The sequence below is a fragment of the Canis lupus genome, chromosome 13 (assembly GCF_048164855.1).
Source record: "Canis lupus baileyi chromosome 13, mCanLup2.hap1, whole genome shotgun sequence".
Taxonomy (NCBI): domain Eukaryota; kingdom Metazoa; phylum Chordata; class Mammalia; order Carnivora; family Canidae; genus Canis; species Canis lupus.
The window spans coordinates 3,809,780-3,825,091 of NC_132850.1; the positions used below are offsets into that span (position 1 = coordinate 3,809,780).

The 15,312-nt window shown below is 37.1% G+C and overlaps 1 protein-coding gene across 3 annotated transcripts; it reads right to left on the minus strand.

The window, feature by feature from the left end:
- Positions 1-221: 221 nt before the first annotated feature.
- On the minus strand, positions 222-11,322 carry LOC140602353 (uncharacterized). 3 transcript variants are annotated; one of them, XM_072771720.1, is made up of 5 exons: positions 11,165-11,322; positions 9,633-9,671; positions 5,419-5,545; positions 4,989-5,084; positions 222-1,782 (listed from the first exon to the last, which is right to left on the minus strand). In XM_072771720.1, the coding sequence occupies exons 2-5, from the start codon at positions 9,645-9,647 to the stop codon at positions 878-880; spliced, it is 1,143 nt and encodes a 380-aa protein (XP_072627821.1). In that variant the 5' UTR covers positions 9,648-9,671; positions 11,165-11,322; the 3' UTR covers positions 222-877. The 3 variants fall into 3 exon arrangements, with proteins under 3 accessions (XP_072627821.1, XP_072627823.1, XP_072627822.1); XM_072771722.1 differs by having other exon boundaries at positions 4,989-5,176; positions 11,165-11,318; XM_072771721.1 differs by lacking the exons at positions 9,633-9,671; positions 11,165-11,322 and adding an exon at positions 3,885-3,928 and having other exon boundaries at positions 4,989-5,176; positions 5,419-5,551.
- Positions 11,323-15,312: the final 3,990 nt, after the last annotated feature.

Here is a 15,312-nt window from a genome sequence, read left to right on the forward strand (position 1 = left end):
TAACTTCTTGCAAGATACATCCACGAAGGCAAAAGAAACAAAAACCTTTATCAATTTCTTACAGGAAAACAAAAACATACCCAAAACCTCACTCCCCCAAAGTTGCAAAGTATCATGACACCCAACTCTACTAAAATCAAATACAGATGGTACCCCTGTTAAACACCACTTGAGCTAAGCTTATATTTTATGTAGATACACCAAAGAAACGAACAGGAATATCTGAAGTGCAAATGTTTTATTTACAAACTTATTTAAATACTTATTCTCCTCAACTGAATACTTATCGTAATCCAGAATACAACTGCTTTTCCCTCTCATTTGGTGTCTTAAGTTGTTTGTTTTGCTGTTTACATACATAGGAAAATATCTTTTAACAAGTTTTATAATTGAAGAGGGGACTGAGATGCTGTAACACTGCCTTGCCCATTAAAAGTGCCAGCAAATGGATAGAGTTACTGAAATTAATATTTCATATTAAACCACATTTTGTCACTTGCATGTTGTTAGGATTGGAAGAAAAAAACATGCACTTCACCCTTGATTGATATAATTTAATGTAATACATAAACATTTTATACTCACACTTGTATAATTCCATAATTTTATAAAAATAAAAAAGTCAGAGATAATAAATGCAGTTTTCACAGATTCCTTGATGCTTACTAAGCTCTATGCTCTATTATTTACAAATAGATGTTTTCTGTGATCTTTTTCTGTAAAAACCTTATTATCACTTCCAGAACATGATTGACATTATTTTCTATGGAAATCTAGTCTTCCAACTCCATTCAAATTGGTGGATTTCTCACCATGAAATCTGTTTAATAAGACTTAATCTAATATTTAAGGCTTTATCATATTCACAACATAAATATTATGTATGAATTTTCTGATGTACAATAAGATTTGACTTCTGGGAAAATGCTTTCCCACATCTATTACATTCATAGGGCTTTTCTCCTGTATGAGTTATCTGATGTCTAAGGAGATGTGACTTCTTGATGAAGGCTTTTCCACATTCAATACACCCATATGGTTTCTCTCCTGTATGAATTCTTTGATGTGTAACAAGCACAGATGTGTTACCAAAGGCTTTGCCACATACAATACATCGGTAGGGTTTCTCTCCTGTGTGAAATCTAGAATGTTTATAAAGGGATGAGCTATACCTGAAGGTTTTCCCACATTCCTTACATTTAAATGAGTTCTCAAGTGTATGAGATTTCACATGTTGGGTAAAGGAGGAGTTCCAGGTGAATGACTTTCCGCACTCATGGCATTCATAAGGTTTCTCTCCAGTGTGAAGTCTCTGGTGGACTACCAGTTGTGCTTTATGCGTAAACGCTTTCCCACAATCGTTGCACACAAAGGGTCTCTCTCCATTATGGATTTTCTGATGAGTTGCAAGGTGAGCCTTCCTGCTATAGGCTTTCCCACAGTCACTGCATTCAAAGGGTTTTTTTCTTGTATGATTTTTTTCATGTCTAATGAAATGAAACTTCTTTTTGAAGGCTTTCCCACATTCGGTGCATTCATATGAGTTTTCTCCAGTATAACATCCATTATAATTAAGCAAGTCTAAAGTAGGTTGCAAACTCTTCCCATATGATTTACATTTATATGATTTTTTTCTTGTAGGATTAAGACTTGTGCTCATGTTATAATCATGGAGCCTTTCCATAGTCAGAATTTTATTGAATGTGAACAAAACTGAATTCAAAAAATTGTCTTTCTTTTCCTGGTGCTTTTCTGATTCACCAACAAGCATGTAATCAGCTTCTAAAAAGGAGTACAACAAAACATGCCTAGTTACTTTTTTCTATAACAATCTTAGAAACAAACATTATTTCAAATCTAGTATCTGATTCTGAAACAAACCCTGTATTTGCTTTGCTCCTGAGCTTTAAGAATAAAACTGCCAAAGAGGAAGTAGGATCAGATGATAGACAATAATGAGAATAGATGACCTATGGAAAGATAATGAAATAGACACAAGTCACAGTGAATAGGGCACAAGCATCGATACACAGTTATCTCACATGAAGAGATAGATCTCCCACTGTGGAGATCTGACCAATGGATGAGGTGACGAGGAAGGAGAGACTAGGGAGCTAAGCGAAAATAGCAGAGGAAAAATTAGATCTGGAGATGGCAGATCTAGAGTCCTCACCACTTCAGTCCTAGATTACCCTGGTGGGACAGCTCCCCATGTCCCTCATTCATATCTCTTTTTCCTCTTAATCACCTGGCACAATGGCAGTTACCTTCAGGAACATTCTAACATCTCTAGTCCTCTAACTCCAACCAAATCACAGATAAGACATGCCTTTAGACAGGGCTCCAACTCTCCAACAGCTGAGATTCATTCTCCCATGTACTTGTAAGCCCCGGCACAAAGTCAGTCTGCTTGCTATTGCTTTTGTTCTGTTTGTGTTTCTTATTTTGGGGAGTGAGGGGGAAAGCTCCTACATATGACCATTTGTCATATTTCCATTTGACAAGTACTGTTTTTACATTTTCATTCAATCTACCTAACAAACTAGTTCCCAAAAAGCTGCTGAAGTCACATTTTTTCATTCTCATCCTCAAAACCCTAAAAATCTCCAACCACGGGATCCCTGGGTGGCGCAGCGGTTTGGCGCCTGCCTTTGGCCCAGGGCGCGATCCTGGAGACCCGGGATCGAATCCCACGTCGGGCTCCCGGTGCATGGAGCCTGCTTCTCCCTCTGCCTGTGTCTCTGCCTCTCTCTCTCTCACTGCGTGCCTATCATTAAAAAAAAAAAAAAAAAAATCTCCAACCACTTCTCCATTAAAAAGGGGAGGGCACCAGGCTGGCTCCGTCAGAGAAGCATGTGCCCTGTGATGTCAAGGTAATGCATTTGAATCCTAACACTGGCTGCAGAGATTGCTCAAATAAACAAATAAGCTTAAAAAAAAAACTAGGGAGAAGAGATTATATTCCCCACTCCTGAGATTTTTTGCTTTCTTTGAATCATTCTCAGGAAACATAAAAAAGCCTCACTGAAAGAATAAGAAACATCCCTACAGTGGCTGACTTTATAACAGTAAATTAATGAAATGTTAATCAAATATCTGTTGTGTGCTCAGCAATGGTGTAAAAATTTAAAATGGTACAGGACTTTTTCTTCAGGGCATTATCACGAGAAAACATGCCTTTAAAGCCACAGGGTTAAAAAAAAAAAAAAAAACTAAGAGAATATATATCAAGTTTTTATGATAGAGTCATAGGAGGCTCCAAGAAAGTAGAGATTAATCTAGGCTGGAGTTGCCATGAAAGAGAAGATTGAATTCAGACTTAATAGCATGTTAGGCTTAGTTAGGTAGAGCACATCAGCATCAAAAGAACTGATGCTCAGAAGAAAATCATGTACAAAGTTTGCTAAAGAGCCCAATTGCCATGGCATAGGGAAAAGATGGACCATTCTGGTTAAATAAAATGGAATCACACTAAAGAGGGCCTTAAAAGCCATTTATATATCACAATACAAGGTATAAGGAAATAATTTGTGTTAGGAGAGTAACAAGGAAAATGTAATGATTTGGATACATCTTGCAGGAACATCTAAGATAAACCAGAAAAAGAATGGAATTGGCAATATAGAATCATGAACAGTCTAGACATCACATCAGAAGTTAAAATTCATTTGGTCTATGTCATTAGAAGTTGGGATCCTAAGGGACCTAAAATACACTTAATTTGTGTCTTAATCACTTAAAATACATGTCTCTTATGGGGTCTGTGGAAAAATAAAATTTTATTTTATTATCAGTCTTGTACAACTGGTAGTTGAAATCATAGGTAATAAGTCATAATAGGATTTAAGGAGACATCCTTGAGAGAAAAAAGCTAAGTTGCTTACCATAGTGATTTGGAGATTGCAAAGCGGCAGGCCAGTCATTACACCTTTATTATAATGTAAACAGAAACATGAAGGTAGAATACTGAATAATGGTTACTACAAAAATAAAAAAAAAACGATGAAGGCCAGGGAGGGAAGAGTATGGGAATGGGAAACTGGAGAGGCAGAGATGCCACAGGGAGCACAAAGAAAACCATGTTAGTTCTTCAGAGGGATGTAATTTCCAAGGGAGCTACTGTGAAAGAAGTTCTGAAGGTAGCCATGAAGGCAAGAAGCAAATGGAGAAGGAGTAAGTGAGGGTGAGCGCAGATTAGTAAGGAACCAACTCAAATGAAGCTGGGGAATTTCCAAGTGACATCAGTATTACCAAGTGAAGCAGAGATGCACAATAAGGTAGATACCACAAGTCAGCAGTAGACTAAAGATGACCAATGGTGGGAAACACAGGTAGGGTATATGCTATACGAAGAGAAGACTTTTTTTTGAAAAGGGGAAATAATTAGAGCATAATGTTACTAAAGTTTTGAAATAAAAACCAACATATACTGAACACTTACTATATGCCAACTATTTGAAGGGTTTTACATGTATTAACTCGTATAATCTTTAAGAGAAACCAGAGGTGAGGATTAACATTATCCCTGTTTTATAAATAAAGTTGTGCTACAAAATAATTAGGTTAGATATTGACTGGTGGAGTAAGACTTCAAACCCACACGACCTGACTACCTTACAAGAACCAGATGTTTGGAAAACAACTGTGAATACACCAAGGAAGGAAGAAGAATGAGGATTACACGAATTGAAAGAACAAAGGAAGGACCGACATGGAACAGGAGGTGCAGGGAGCCAGGGCACAGGGGAGAGGGATATCCCTCCATACAAGAGCTGGCAAAGAGAAAGAGCAGCTATGTGGGCAGTGACAGCGAAGGTGTCATCTGGGGATCTGACGATATTATGTCAAGTGCACCCAGTCACTTCCAAAGGTGTGGGGCTTTTAAGAGGTGCTTCCTGAAAGAGTTGCTTTAAAGGTACCTGTCCCTCACTGATCAACTGGAATCTCAATTCCAAGGACTCTCATCTGCCTGGTTTTCTTTCACTTACCTGGATAGTGCCAACATGGCTGCTCTCTCTCTGCCATCCATGGCTCTTGTCCTTGCTCTGCCTTGAAGATCACTTTTGTTTTGGTAACTGGGTCCCCTGTTCATGAGAAACAACACAGAACTGGAGACAAAGTGCTAGAGACAAACGACTACCTCACAATTCAGGTCTGCCTCCTTGAGTCTCAGGGCCTGGAAAGAATGACAAACAGACTTTAGAACAGAAAAGACCCTGTTCCTCCATTTGGGAGGTAGAAGCATAAACACACTATCTGTTTATGCATGATCTCAAAGGGGATTAAGAATCTGTGACCACTAACATTCAGGGCTGAATTTAGGAAAGCTTCAGAATGTCCACAGCTTCCACAAGTCCTAAGGGAAGGGCACTTATGAGTATATTCTTAAACTGAAGAGTTATCACCCACTGTCCTTACCCACTGAGATGAGGTTTCTAAAGTTCTCCAGCATCACATCCCAATACAAGGTTCTCTGATCACAGTCAAGCAGCTGCCATTCGTCTGGGGTGAAGTCCACAGCCACATCCTGGAATGTCACTGATCCCTGTAACAGCATATTGATCTTCAAACTACAGTGTGCATAATTTGGGGACTTGCAAGAGAATCATGGCAGCCTCTTATGATTATATCATATTTATTGTTGAGTTTTTAAAAAGTTATATATGATAAGTTTTATATGCTTGACTCAGAAATAGACTTTGTGATAGAAACAAAAATGACAAAAAAAAAAGAAAGAAAGAAACAAAAATGACATTAAAAATATTCACTAGTGTCAGGACAATTCAACTGGGTAAAGAATAGTCTTTTTTTTTTTTTTAAAGATTTTATTTATTCATTCACGAGAGACAGAGAGAAAGAGAGAGATAGAGGGAGGCAGAGACACAGGCAGAGGGAGAAGCAGGCTCCATACAGGGAGCCTGATGTGGGGCTCGATCCCGGTACTCCAGGATCACGCCCTGCGCTGAAGGCAGGCGCTAAACCACTGAGCCACCCAGAGATCCCCAAGAATAGTCTTTTTAACAAATGGTGTTGGGTCAGCTAAATAGCCACATGCAAAAGAATGAAACTAGATCCTCTTCACACATACAAACACCTCATATTATATGTGAAAATAAACTAAAGGTGGATCAGAGACCTATATGCAAGAGCTAAAACTATAAAATTATTAGAAGAATACACAGGAGTACATCTTTCTGATCTTGGATTAGGCAGTGGTTTCTTAGACATGACAGGAAGTATAAGTGACTAAAGAAAAAACAGATAAAATGGAAATCATCAAATTTAAACTTTGTGCTTCAAAGGACAGCATCAAGAAAGTGAAAAGACAACCCACAGAATGGGATAAAATATGTTCACATCATAAAACATGAGAGGAGACTTGTATCTAGAATATTTTTTTAAAAAATTATTTTTTTAACTAACTTGAATTTATTTTTTTAATTTTTTTATTTAAAAAAAATTTTTTTTATTGGAGTTCAATTTGCCAACATATAGCATAACACCCAGTGCTCATCCCATCAAGTGCCCCCCCAGTCACCTCCACCCCCTGCCCACCTCCCTTTCCACCACCCCTTGTTTGTTTCCCAGAGTTAGTTAGGAGTCTCTCATGTTCTGTCTCCCTTTCTGATATTTCCCACTCATAAAAAAAAAAATTCTTACAACATAACAATAAAAAGATAACTCAACTTAAAAATGGGCAAAATATTTGAACAGACTTTCTCCAAAGACACACATGGTCCATAAGCACGTATAAAGATGCTCAACATTATTAGTAAACACAAATCAAAACCACAATGAGATATCACTTCACACCCACTATGATGGTTAAAATCAAAGATGCACAATGACATGTGGTAATAAGGATGTGGAGAAACTGGAACTCTCATACATTGGTAATGGGGTTGTAAAATGGTGCAACTATGGAATACGGTTTTAGAGTTGTTCAAAATGTAAACTACTGAGCTACCATATGACCCAGAATTCCTCCTAAGTATACACCCAAGAAAGTTGAAAATATATGTCCACATAAAAACTTGTACACAAATGTTCACAGAGAAATATTCATAACAGCCAAAAGTGAAAACAATATGAGTATCCATAACTGATGAATAGATGGATAAACAAAATGAGGTATATCCATATAATGTAATATCATTTGGGATACATATAACATCAATGACCCTTGAAAATATTGTGCTAGGTTAAAGAAGATGGTCAAAAAAGATCACATGTTGGGACACCTGGGTGATCTCTGCCTTTGGCTCAGGGCGTGATTCCAGAGTTCCAGGATCAAGTCCCACATCAGACTTCCTGCATGGAGCCTGCTTCTCCCTCTGCCTATGTCTCTGCGTCTCTCTCTCTCTCTCTGTCTCTCTCTCTCTGTCTCTCATGAATAAATAAAATCTTTAAAAATATCTAATTTATATAAAAAAAGATCACATATTATATTGTCCTAGTTACATTAAATGTTCAGAAAAGGCAAATCCATAGAAATAGAAAACAAATTAGGGCTGAGAGATGAAAGAAACAAGGAATGACTGCTAATATGGGGTTTCTTTTGAGGGTAATGAAAATATTCTAAAGTTAGATGGTGGAGATGGTTTTACAATTTGTGAGTAGACTAAAAACCATTGAGCTGTATATACTTTAATGGGTCAATCTGTACTATTTTAATTATGTCTCACTAAAATTATTTAAAATATTTCTTATTTGTCCTTCATTCATTTACTCATAAAATGTTTAATAAGGACTTATCAGACATTGCACTAGTGATACAAAAAAGAAGAAAGGTATTACTGGTCTCAGAGATCTTACAATCTGTAAAACACTACAAAGTAAATACGTAAGTTAGAAGGGCTATAAGGTTAACATGTCAGACTCATATGACCATAACAAAATAGAAAATGGCGTTTTTTAACATGATAAAAATATATCCTCTCAACCATAAAGCCAAAATCATATTTAACTAACTTAAGCTGAAATTAAAAAGGCATGTAACTACATGTCTATCATGGAGATAGTTAAAACCACATAGAACAGGGGTCAGCAAACTACAATCCATGTACTGACCTGCTGTTTTTGTACAAAAAATGTTACTGGAACATTTACACCCATTCATTTACTTCAACTCCAAAGTCAGAGTTGCATAGTTGTCACAGAGGCAGTATGGCCTTCAAGCCTAAAATATTTACTATCTGGCCCTTTAAAAAGTTAGAAGACTAGTTAGGGTTTGTCTTATGAATGCATAGATAGTTCAGTATTAAGAAATGTATTAGAAATTCTCTAAAATTGCTATATTAAAGAAGACAAAATATATTATTTTACCAATAGGCATTTTGAAACATTTATGAAGCAAAAAGTTCCCAATTTATGAAAACAATCTTAACAAGCTAAAGTCTTTTAACTTGATTAAAAACAACAAAAAAACAAAACAAAACCCAACTATCTACCGAAATACAACAGGAAACAATGAAATCCTGGAACTATTCCCATTAAAATTGGAACAAAAAAGATATTGGCTAGTAATTACACCTGAAAATTATAGTTCCTAGAAGTCCTGTCCATTGCAATAAGACAAGATAAAAAATTGAAGACATATATATTGAGCAGTAAGAAACAAAACTCCATTTGAAGAGTATATGACTGTCTATCTAGAAAATCTAAGAACCACTTAAAAACATCTTGGACTTAATAAGAGTTCTGTAAGTTGACAAAAAGTCAAATAGATAAATGCATATTTTCCTATACACCAAAATAGCCAATTAGAAAATATAATGAAAAAAGATTCATCCCATTCTCAACAGCAACTTAAACCAAAAGAGTAAATTTTACAAGAAATGTACAGAAATTATAATAATAAATCTATAAAAATGTAAAGAAGGACTTGTATGAAAGATTAAATGGAGAATACATTATTGAAAACTCATGAATTCTCTAAAAATTAATGTAAAAGTATACTGCAATCACAATTATAACACCTAATATACCCCATTTATAGAGACTGACAAGCTGATTCTAAAATTCACACGGAAAAAAAAAATAAATAAATAAAATAAAATTCACACGGAAGACAAGATGCTGGAGCATACCAGGAGATGCTGGAAAAGGTACAAAGTTTACATATGGGTCCAGAAGAATATAAGAAAGGCTATGTACTTGAACTTACAAATTAAGTTCAAATAGTGCTGCTTGTTGGCACTATGTTCTCTGCTTACTCTGGGAAACACTTTAAGGAAGTCAAAGGAAATCTGATGTTAAATTTATCACAGGGTTGTTGCTGTGAATGTTATTTTTAATATTATCTCTATGAACACCCATTTTAAGATATATTTTTCAAAGAATTGAATCAGGAATATCTTTACTTATCTGAGGAATTGTTTTTGCTTCATCTTCACAGATAATACCAATACTTTTAAGTGGCTATCAATTTCCTGTGATTGCTATAAAGACTGGGTCCACATATGCAACTCAAATCTATTCCAACTATGTGCAGCCCCTGTGACCTGGATATCAACTTAATCAAATTTTCTAATGGACATGATCTATTCAATCCACATTTTTCCCTGTCTTTACATTTCCTTTTTAAATAGATTTTTGTGGGATTTAAATGACTAAATAAATGGATACCTTACCTGGAAGCTGATCATTTTCTGCAGCTCTTACACAGAAATCTATGAAAGTAAAAATGGGAAAAAGAATAGAAAGGCATGAAAAACTAGAAAGAATGTAGAAAACAAGCACAGAAAAGAAGGACTCACATTGCAGTTTCAGTAAATGCCACCTAGTGGGAGAATGAGGATTCTAGGCGATGTCAGAAAAGTCCATATTTTATAAACACCAAATTTGACTGGTGATTCTGTTATGAATATATGAAGGTAGGATAAGTGTTGTACATTTCTGTCCTGCTGATCTAACAGCGAGCAGTTAATCTCTGAACCAGGGACATTTTTTTCCTCCCAAAAATTTATCCTAAGAAAATAATAACAAATGAGTTAAAAGACTAACTAAAAGCCTGGTCTCTGAAACTCAGTAGTTCTGGAAATCTCTGCCCTGAAGCTGGGATAAGAAAGCTCAAGTTAGGTTGGGTTTTCTTGAGAAGGCTGGACCAGGATTTTTTTTTAAGCTGGAGCATGTTCAGTTTAAACTCTAAACCTGTCCCCTCCCTGGAAATTCACCGTCTCCTAAGAGAGCAGTATTGGTTTTTAGAAATTCCAACCAGCAAAACTGGGGGCATAGAAAGACTAATATATGCAAAAGGGACTCCCAACTTTATTTACAGTGTTCACTGGAAGATCTGCAGATTCAAAGAGACTCTTAAAAAAAAAAAAAAAAAAGACTACAAATCCAAATTTACTTAGCATTCATTGCTCAAATATTTCAGAAGGAGAATAAACTCAACTCTTTTTGCAGGGTGCTATTTTGCAAAAAAGAATAAATTTGGAGCAAAGCATAAGGAATACAGTCAATGATACTGTAATAGTGAAATAAGGGGGGGGGTACAGATGGTAAGTACACTTGTGGTGAACATAGCACAATGTATAAACTTGTCAAATCAGTAAGTTGTACACCTGAAACTAATGTACCATTGTGTGTCAACTATGCTCAAAAAAAAAAAAATCTGGTGAGAACTCATCTGGGTCTGAATCTCAGCTCTTCCATTTACTAAGCCTTCAGTATAAAGCAAGTACTTTAAGCTCTCTCAGCTTCAGTTAATTCATATGCAAAATGGAGAGAACACTTCAGATTATTGTTGTGAAAATACACAAATAGCAGTTTCGCTAGAAAAGCTTTCTTCCTAGATCCCTTTGAATGGTTTAATACTACCTTTTGCAAGCTCTGGTAGGGCCAACGATGTTCTTGCAACCAGAAAAGGTAACAGCCTGATGCACATGCTCCTACACAGTGACCTCTACCTACTGGAGCAGGAATGCAAACTGAGTCTGTCCCAGCCCACCCGGAATCTGGGAATCCAATGAGTGGCAGTCAGACCCTCCTCTTGCTTTCTCTGAAGTACTCCAGAATTGCACAGGACCCACACGCCCAAACACCAAATCGCCGCACGTGGGGGTTGAGAAGTTTTGTCTTCGGCTTGGTAAGCCAATAAACTGGTCTCTGTCTTTCTCCCCGCCCTTCCCGTCCGTCCCCAGGCTCCGCAGAGTCATACCTGCCAGCCTTTCACCGCCACGCTCCCAGCTTTGCTTCTAAGAGATCAGGTTACAGAGATCTCCTAGAGACTCGCGGCTAGAGCCGCACGCTCCCTTCACTCCGCGCAGCTCGGAAGGTTACGGAATACCGGCTGCCGCCCCACTGCGCATGTGCGGAAGTAAGTGACGCCCAGGTTCCCAGGTCCCTCCGCGGTGCGGCTAGTCATAGGGGACTACATTTCCCATAAGGCCTGTGAGCTCGTTTCCGGAAGGCGTCAGAGCATCTGCCTCTTAGGGAGGAGATTCCTGGGTTGGTATCTCTGGGGCTTCCCTGAGAACCATGCTTATTTGTAAAAGGGAGGTGTATATAGGATTTTAGTTTAAAAATATAAAAGACATCAGAATTTTTAAAACAAGAAAATCTAAATCAATGGTGTAAAATAATAATCTACCCTTAGTTCAGTTTCTTCTAGCAATGCTCCAGTTTAGGTCCCAACAAAGGAAATAAAGAGGACCCAAGAAAGACGACTGAGAGAGGATAATGTGTGAGACAGACTTAAAAGTAGAAGAGTTTGGATCTGCAAAATCGAGGGAAGAAAATGTTTCAAGATGTGGAGAGTGATCCACTGTGTTAAATGCTATTGATGAATCAAGTAGGATGATAACTAAGACTTGACCATTGGGTTTAGCATGGTGGAGACTGTTAAAACATGCCGTTTTGGTGTAGTGTTAGAAGTTTGATTAAATCTGATAAGGATTTTATAAGAGTTGGATAAAAGAATGGGAGAAAGTGTACAAAGCAAATATAGAAAGTACTTGTAAGATGTTTGGCTTTATTTTTATTTTTTTTATTTTAGATGTTTGGCTTTTTAAAGAAAAAGATAGCTGTCGTTGCATATGGATTTTGGGTCCAGAATTTTTTTTTAAGCTGGAAGAAATTATATTATGTATGCTAACTGAAATGATAGAGTAGAGGAGGAAATTGACAATACAGGAGACATAAGACGATTGCAGGAAGAAAGTCCTTCAGGAGAAAGGGGGTGGAATCCAGTACACAACAGAAGGATAAGTTGTAAGTATGGACCACTCATGGATTGAAATAAAAAGAGAGGCAGAATTTATAGGTTACAGACACAGATAGGCATACAGATTTGTTAGTAGGAGAATGAGGATGTCCTTTTCTGAGTGCTTCTGTTTTCTTAGTGAAATAGGAAGCTGAAAAATGAAGATAGGGAAGGTATTGGACATTTGAGAAAAGAAATACTCTATTACATTGATTCTAATACACTTTTCATATTTTAACATATGTGAAATTGCTGTCTTACAAATGTTGCCATGCCATTGTTTAACTGGAGCATTTTTTTCTTTTTTTAGAGTATATGAAATATTTATGTACCTTATAATCAATGGCATCTGAGATTCTAATGTTAGTTATTTAGGAATGTGGGAGCATGAATAGATTAAGGAAATATAGGGGATCCCTGGGTGGCTCAGCGGTTTAGCGCCTGCCTTTGGCCCAGGGCTCCATCCTGGAGTCCCGGGATGGAGTCCCGCGTTGGGCTCCTGGCGTGGAGCCTGCTTCTCCCTCCTCCTGTGTCTCTGCCTCTCTCTCTCTCTATGTCTATAATAAATAAATAAATAAATAAATAAATAAATAAATAAATAAATCTTTAAAAAAAGATTAAGGAAATATAGTACTGTTGCTTGGTAGCAGTAACAGCCCACTTGATATAGTTAGCCATTGACTTGCATTTTCAGTGTCATAAAAACATATTTTTATATATCATTTTTAAAAAACATCTTTGCTTGGGGTGCCTGGGTGGCTCAGTCAGTTAAGCATCTGGCTCTTAATCTCTTCTCAGGTCTCGATCTCAGGGTCATGAGTTCAAGCCCTGTGCTGGGCGGGCATGAAGTCTACTTAAAAAAAAAAAAAAAAAAAAGAATCCGTTTTTGATCTGTAGCCCACTTGAGCAATTGCACCATTTCCTAACTTTCCTTCGTAGAAAAATTTTCCTAAAGAGTTGCTTCTTGTTGTTGTTCACATTTTTTCCCAATTCTCTCTGCAGTTCACTCTAATGGCTTCTTGACTCTCCTCTCCGGAAACTGATCTTGTAAAGTTACCAATGAAATTCCAATTCTGTCCTCATATTAGACTTCAACAGCATTCAACACTATTAAAACACTTCCTTATCTTGGTTTCTATAACATGTCAAGAAAGCTAGTTTCTCTCATTTCACTAAGAATACTTCTGTATTTCCTGTACTAAAACTCTTCCTCTGTTCCACCTCCAAATGTTTGAATACTCAAGGGTTTGACCTTGGGACTTTTTCTGAAAATTTCCCCTAAATGATCTCATTTGATCCCATGATCTTTAACGCCATTTATGTAATGATGACTGAAAAATCTGTATTCTCCGGCTTTCATTTCTCCCCTGAATAGCAGACCCCTAATTCCTTATGCCTACCTGAAATTTCCCCTTAAATATCTAAGAGTCACCTCTAACTTCACATCTCCAAACCAACTGATTCCTGCTCCCTCCATCTATCCCCCACTCTAGCACTTCTAGTTCAATACATATACCCTCACCACTTCATTATTTAAGTAAAAATTTAGGAGCCATCCTTGAGTTCTCTTAATTCTTTTTCCTTTCTTTCGTTCATTGTATATATGTTCTAGGAAAGCATATATTTTTGTTTTGCGATATTGTGACTTATAAGAAGAAATATATATTTCATTTTCATCCTTGTTTCTGATGCAGAGCTCCTAAAATTCTTGGAATTTCCTAAGTGATAATGGTGTCTTTTCTTGTATTAATGAAGTGACTTTTGGACTGTACCTAAGGATGGGTGGCTGGCTGGCTGCCAAGAGAACCAACCATATGATTAGAGGGTGGGAGGTCAGTTCCAACTCCCTGACTCCTGGGGAGGGGAATGAGGCTGGTGGTTGAATTAACTGCCAAAGACCAATAACTTAATCAATCATGCCTATGTAATGAAGCCTCAAGAGACTTTCTGGGTTGGTGAACACATGGAGGGACAGAGAGAGTAATGACCCAGAAAGGTCATGGAAGCTCGGCACACTTTCCCCATACTTTGCCCTGTGCATCTCTTCCATGGACTCTTCCTGAGTTATATATCCTTTTCTAATAAACTGTAATCTAGAGAATAAAGTGTTTCTCCAAGTTCTATAAGCTACCTAGCAAATTGGTCAAACCCAAGGAGGAGTTGTTGGAAGCTCTAATATATAGCCAGTGGGTTAAAAGCATAGGTGAAAATCTGGACTTGTGACTGGCATCTGAGGTTGGGAGAGAGAGCCAGACTTGTAGGACTGATTCCTTAATCTGTGGGATCTGACACTATCACCAGGTGGTGTCAGAAAATTGTTTGGTGGTGGGGAAAAACCCACAGATTGGAATTGGTATAAGTAGAATTTTAGTTTTGTTCATGACTGTATCTCCAGAACCTGGAACATAATAGGTGCCAAATAAATATTTGCAATTCCAAATAAATGTGTAATTGTCTATAGTTTTATTTCCATAAATGTGTCATGGAATTTGTCATTTGTTTCCCATATCTATGGATCTGTTTCTGTTTTATTTGTTCATTTGTTTTGTTTTTCAGATTCCATATGTAAGTGAAATCATATGGTATTTGTCTTTCTCTGACTGATTTCAGTTAGCATAATATTGTCTAGGTCCATTCACGTTGTCACAAATGGCAAGATTCCATTCTTTTTTATGACTAATATTCCATTTTCCATTTTGTGTGTGTATTTGTGTGTATGTCTGTACACACACACATTTTCTTTATCCCATTCATTTGTTGATGGCCACTTAGATTGCTTCTGTATTCGACTATTGTAAATAATGCTGCAATGAATGTAAGAGTGCATGTATCTCTTCAAATTGGTGTTTGTGTTTTGGTTTTTGAGTTTTGTTTTGGATAAACACCCAGATATGGTATTGCTGGATCACATGGTAGTTCTAGTCTTAATTTTTGGGAGGAATCTCCATACTGTTTTCTGTTGTGGCTGCACCACTTTACATTCCCACCAACGGTGTATAAAGGTTACCTTTTCTCTGCATCCTTGCCAACATGCTATTTCTTCTTTAAACATTTTTTTAAATAATATCCAACCCAACAGGTGTGAGGTGATCTCATTGTGGGTT

Excerpts from the sequence above, each read along its gene's own strand:
- LOC140602353 (XM_072771720.1), bottom strand. Across the intron at positions 5,085-5,418 it reads TAGAAACCTCATCTCAGTGG|GGGACCCAGTTACCAAAACA; the intron begins GTAAGGACAGTG and ends TCTCATGAACAG. Across the intron at positions 1,783-4,988 it reads GCCATGTTGGCACTATCCAG|AAGCTGATTACATGCTTGTT; the intron begins GTAAGTGAAAGA and ends ACTCCTTTTTAG.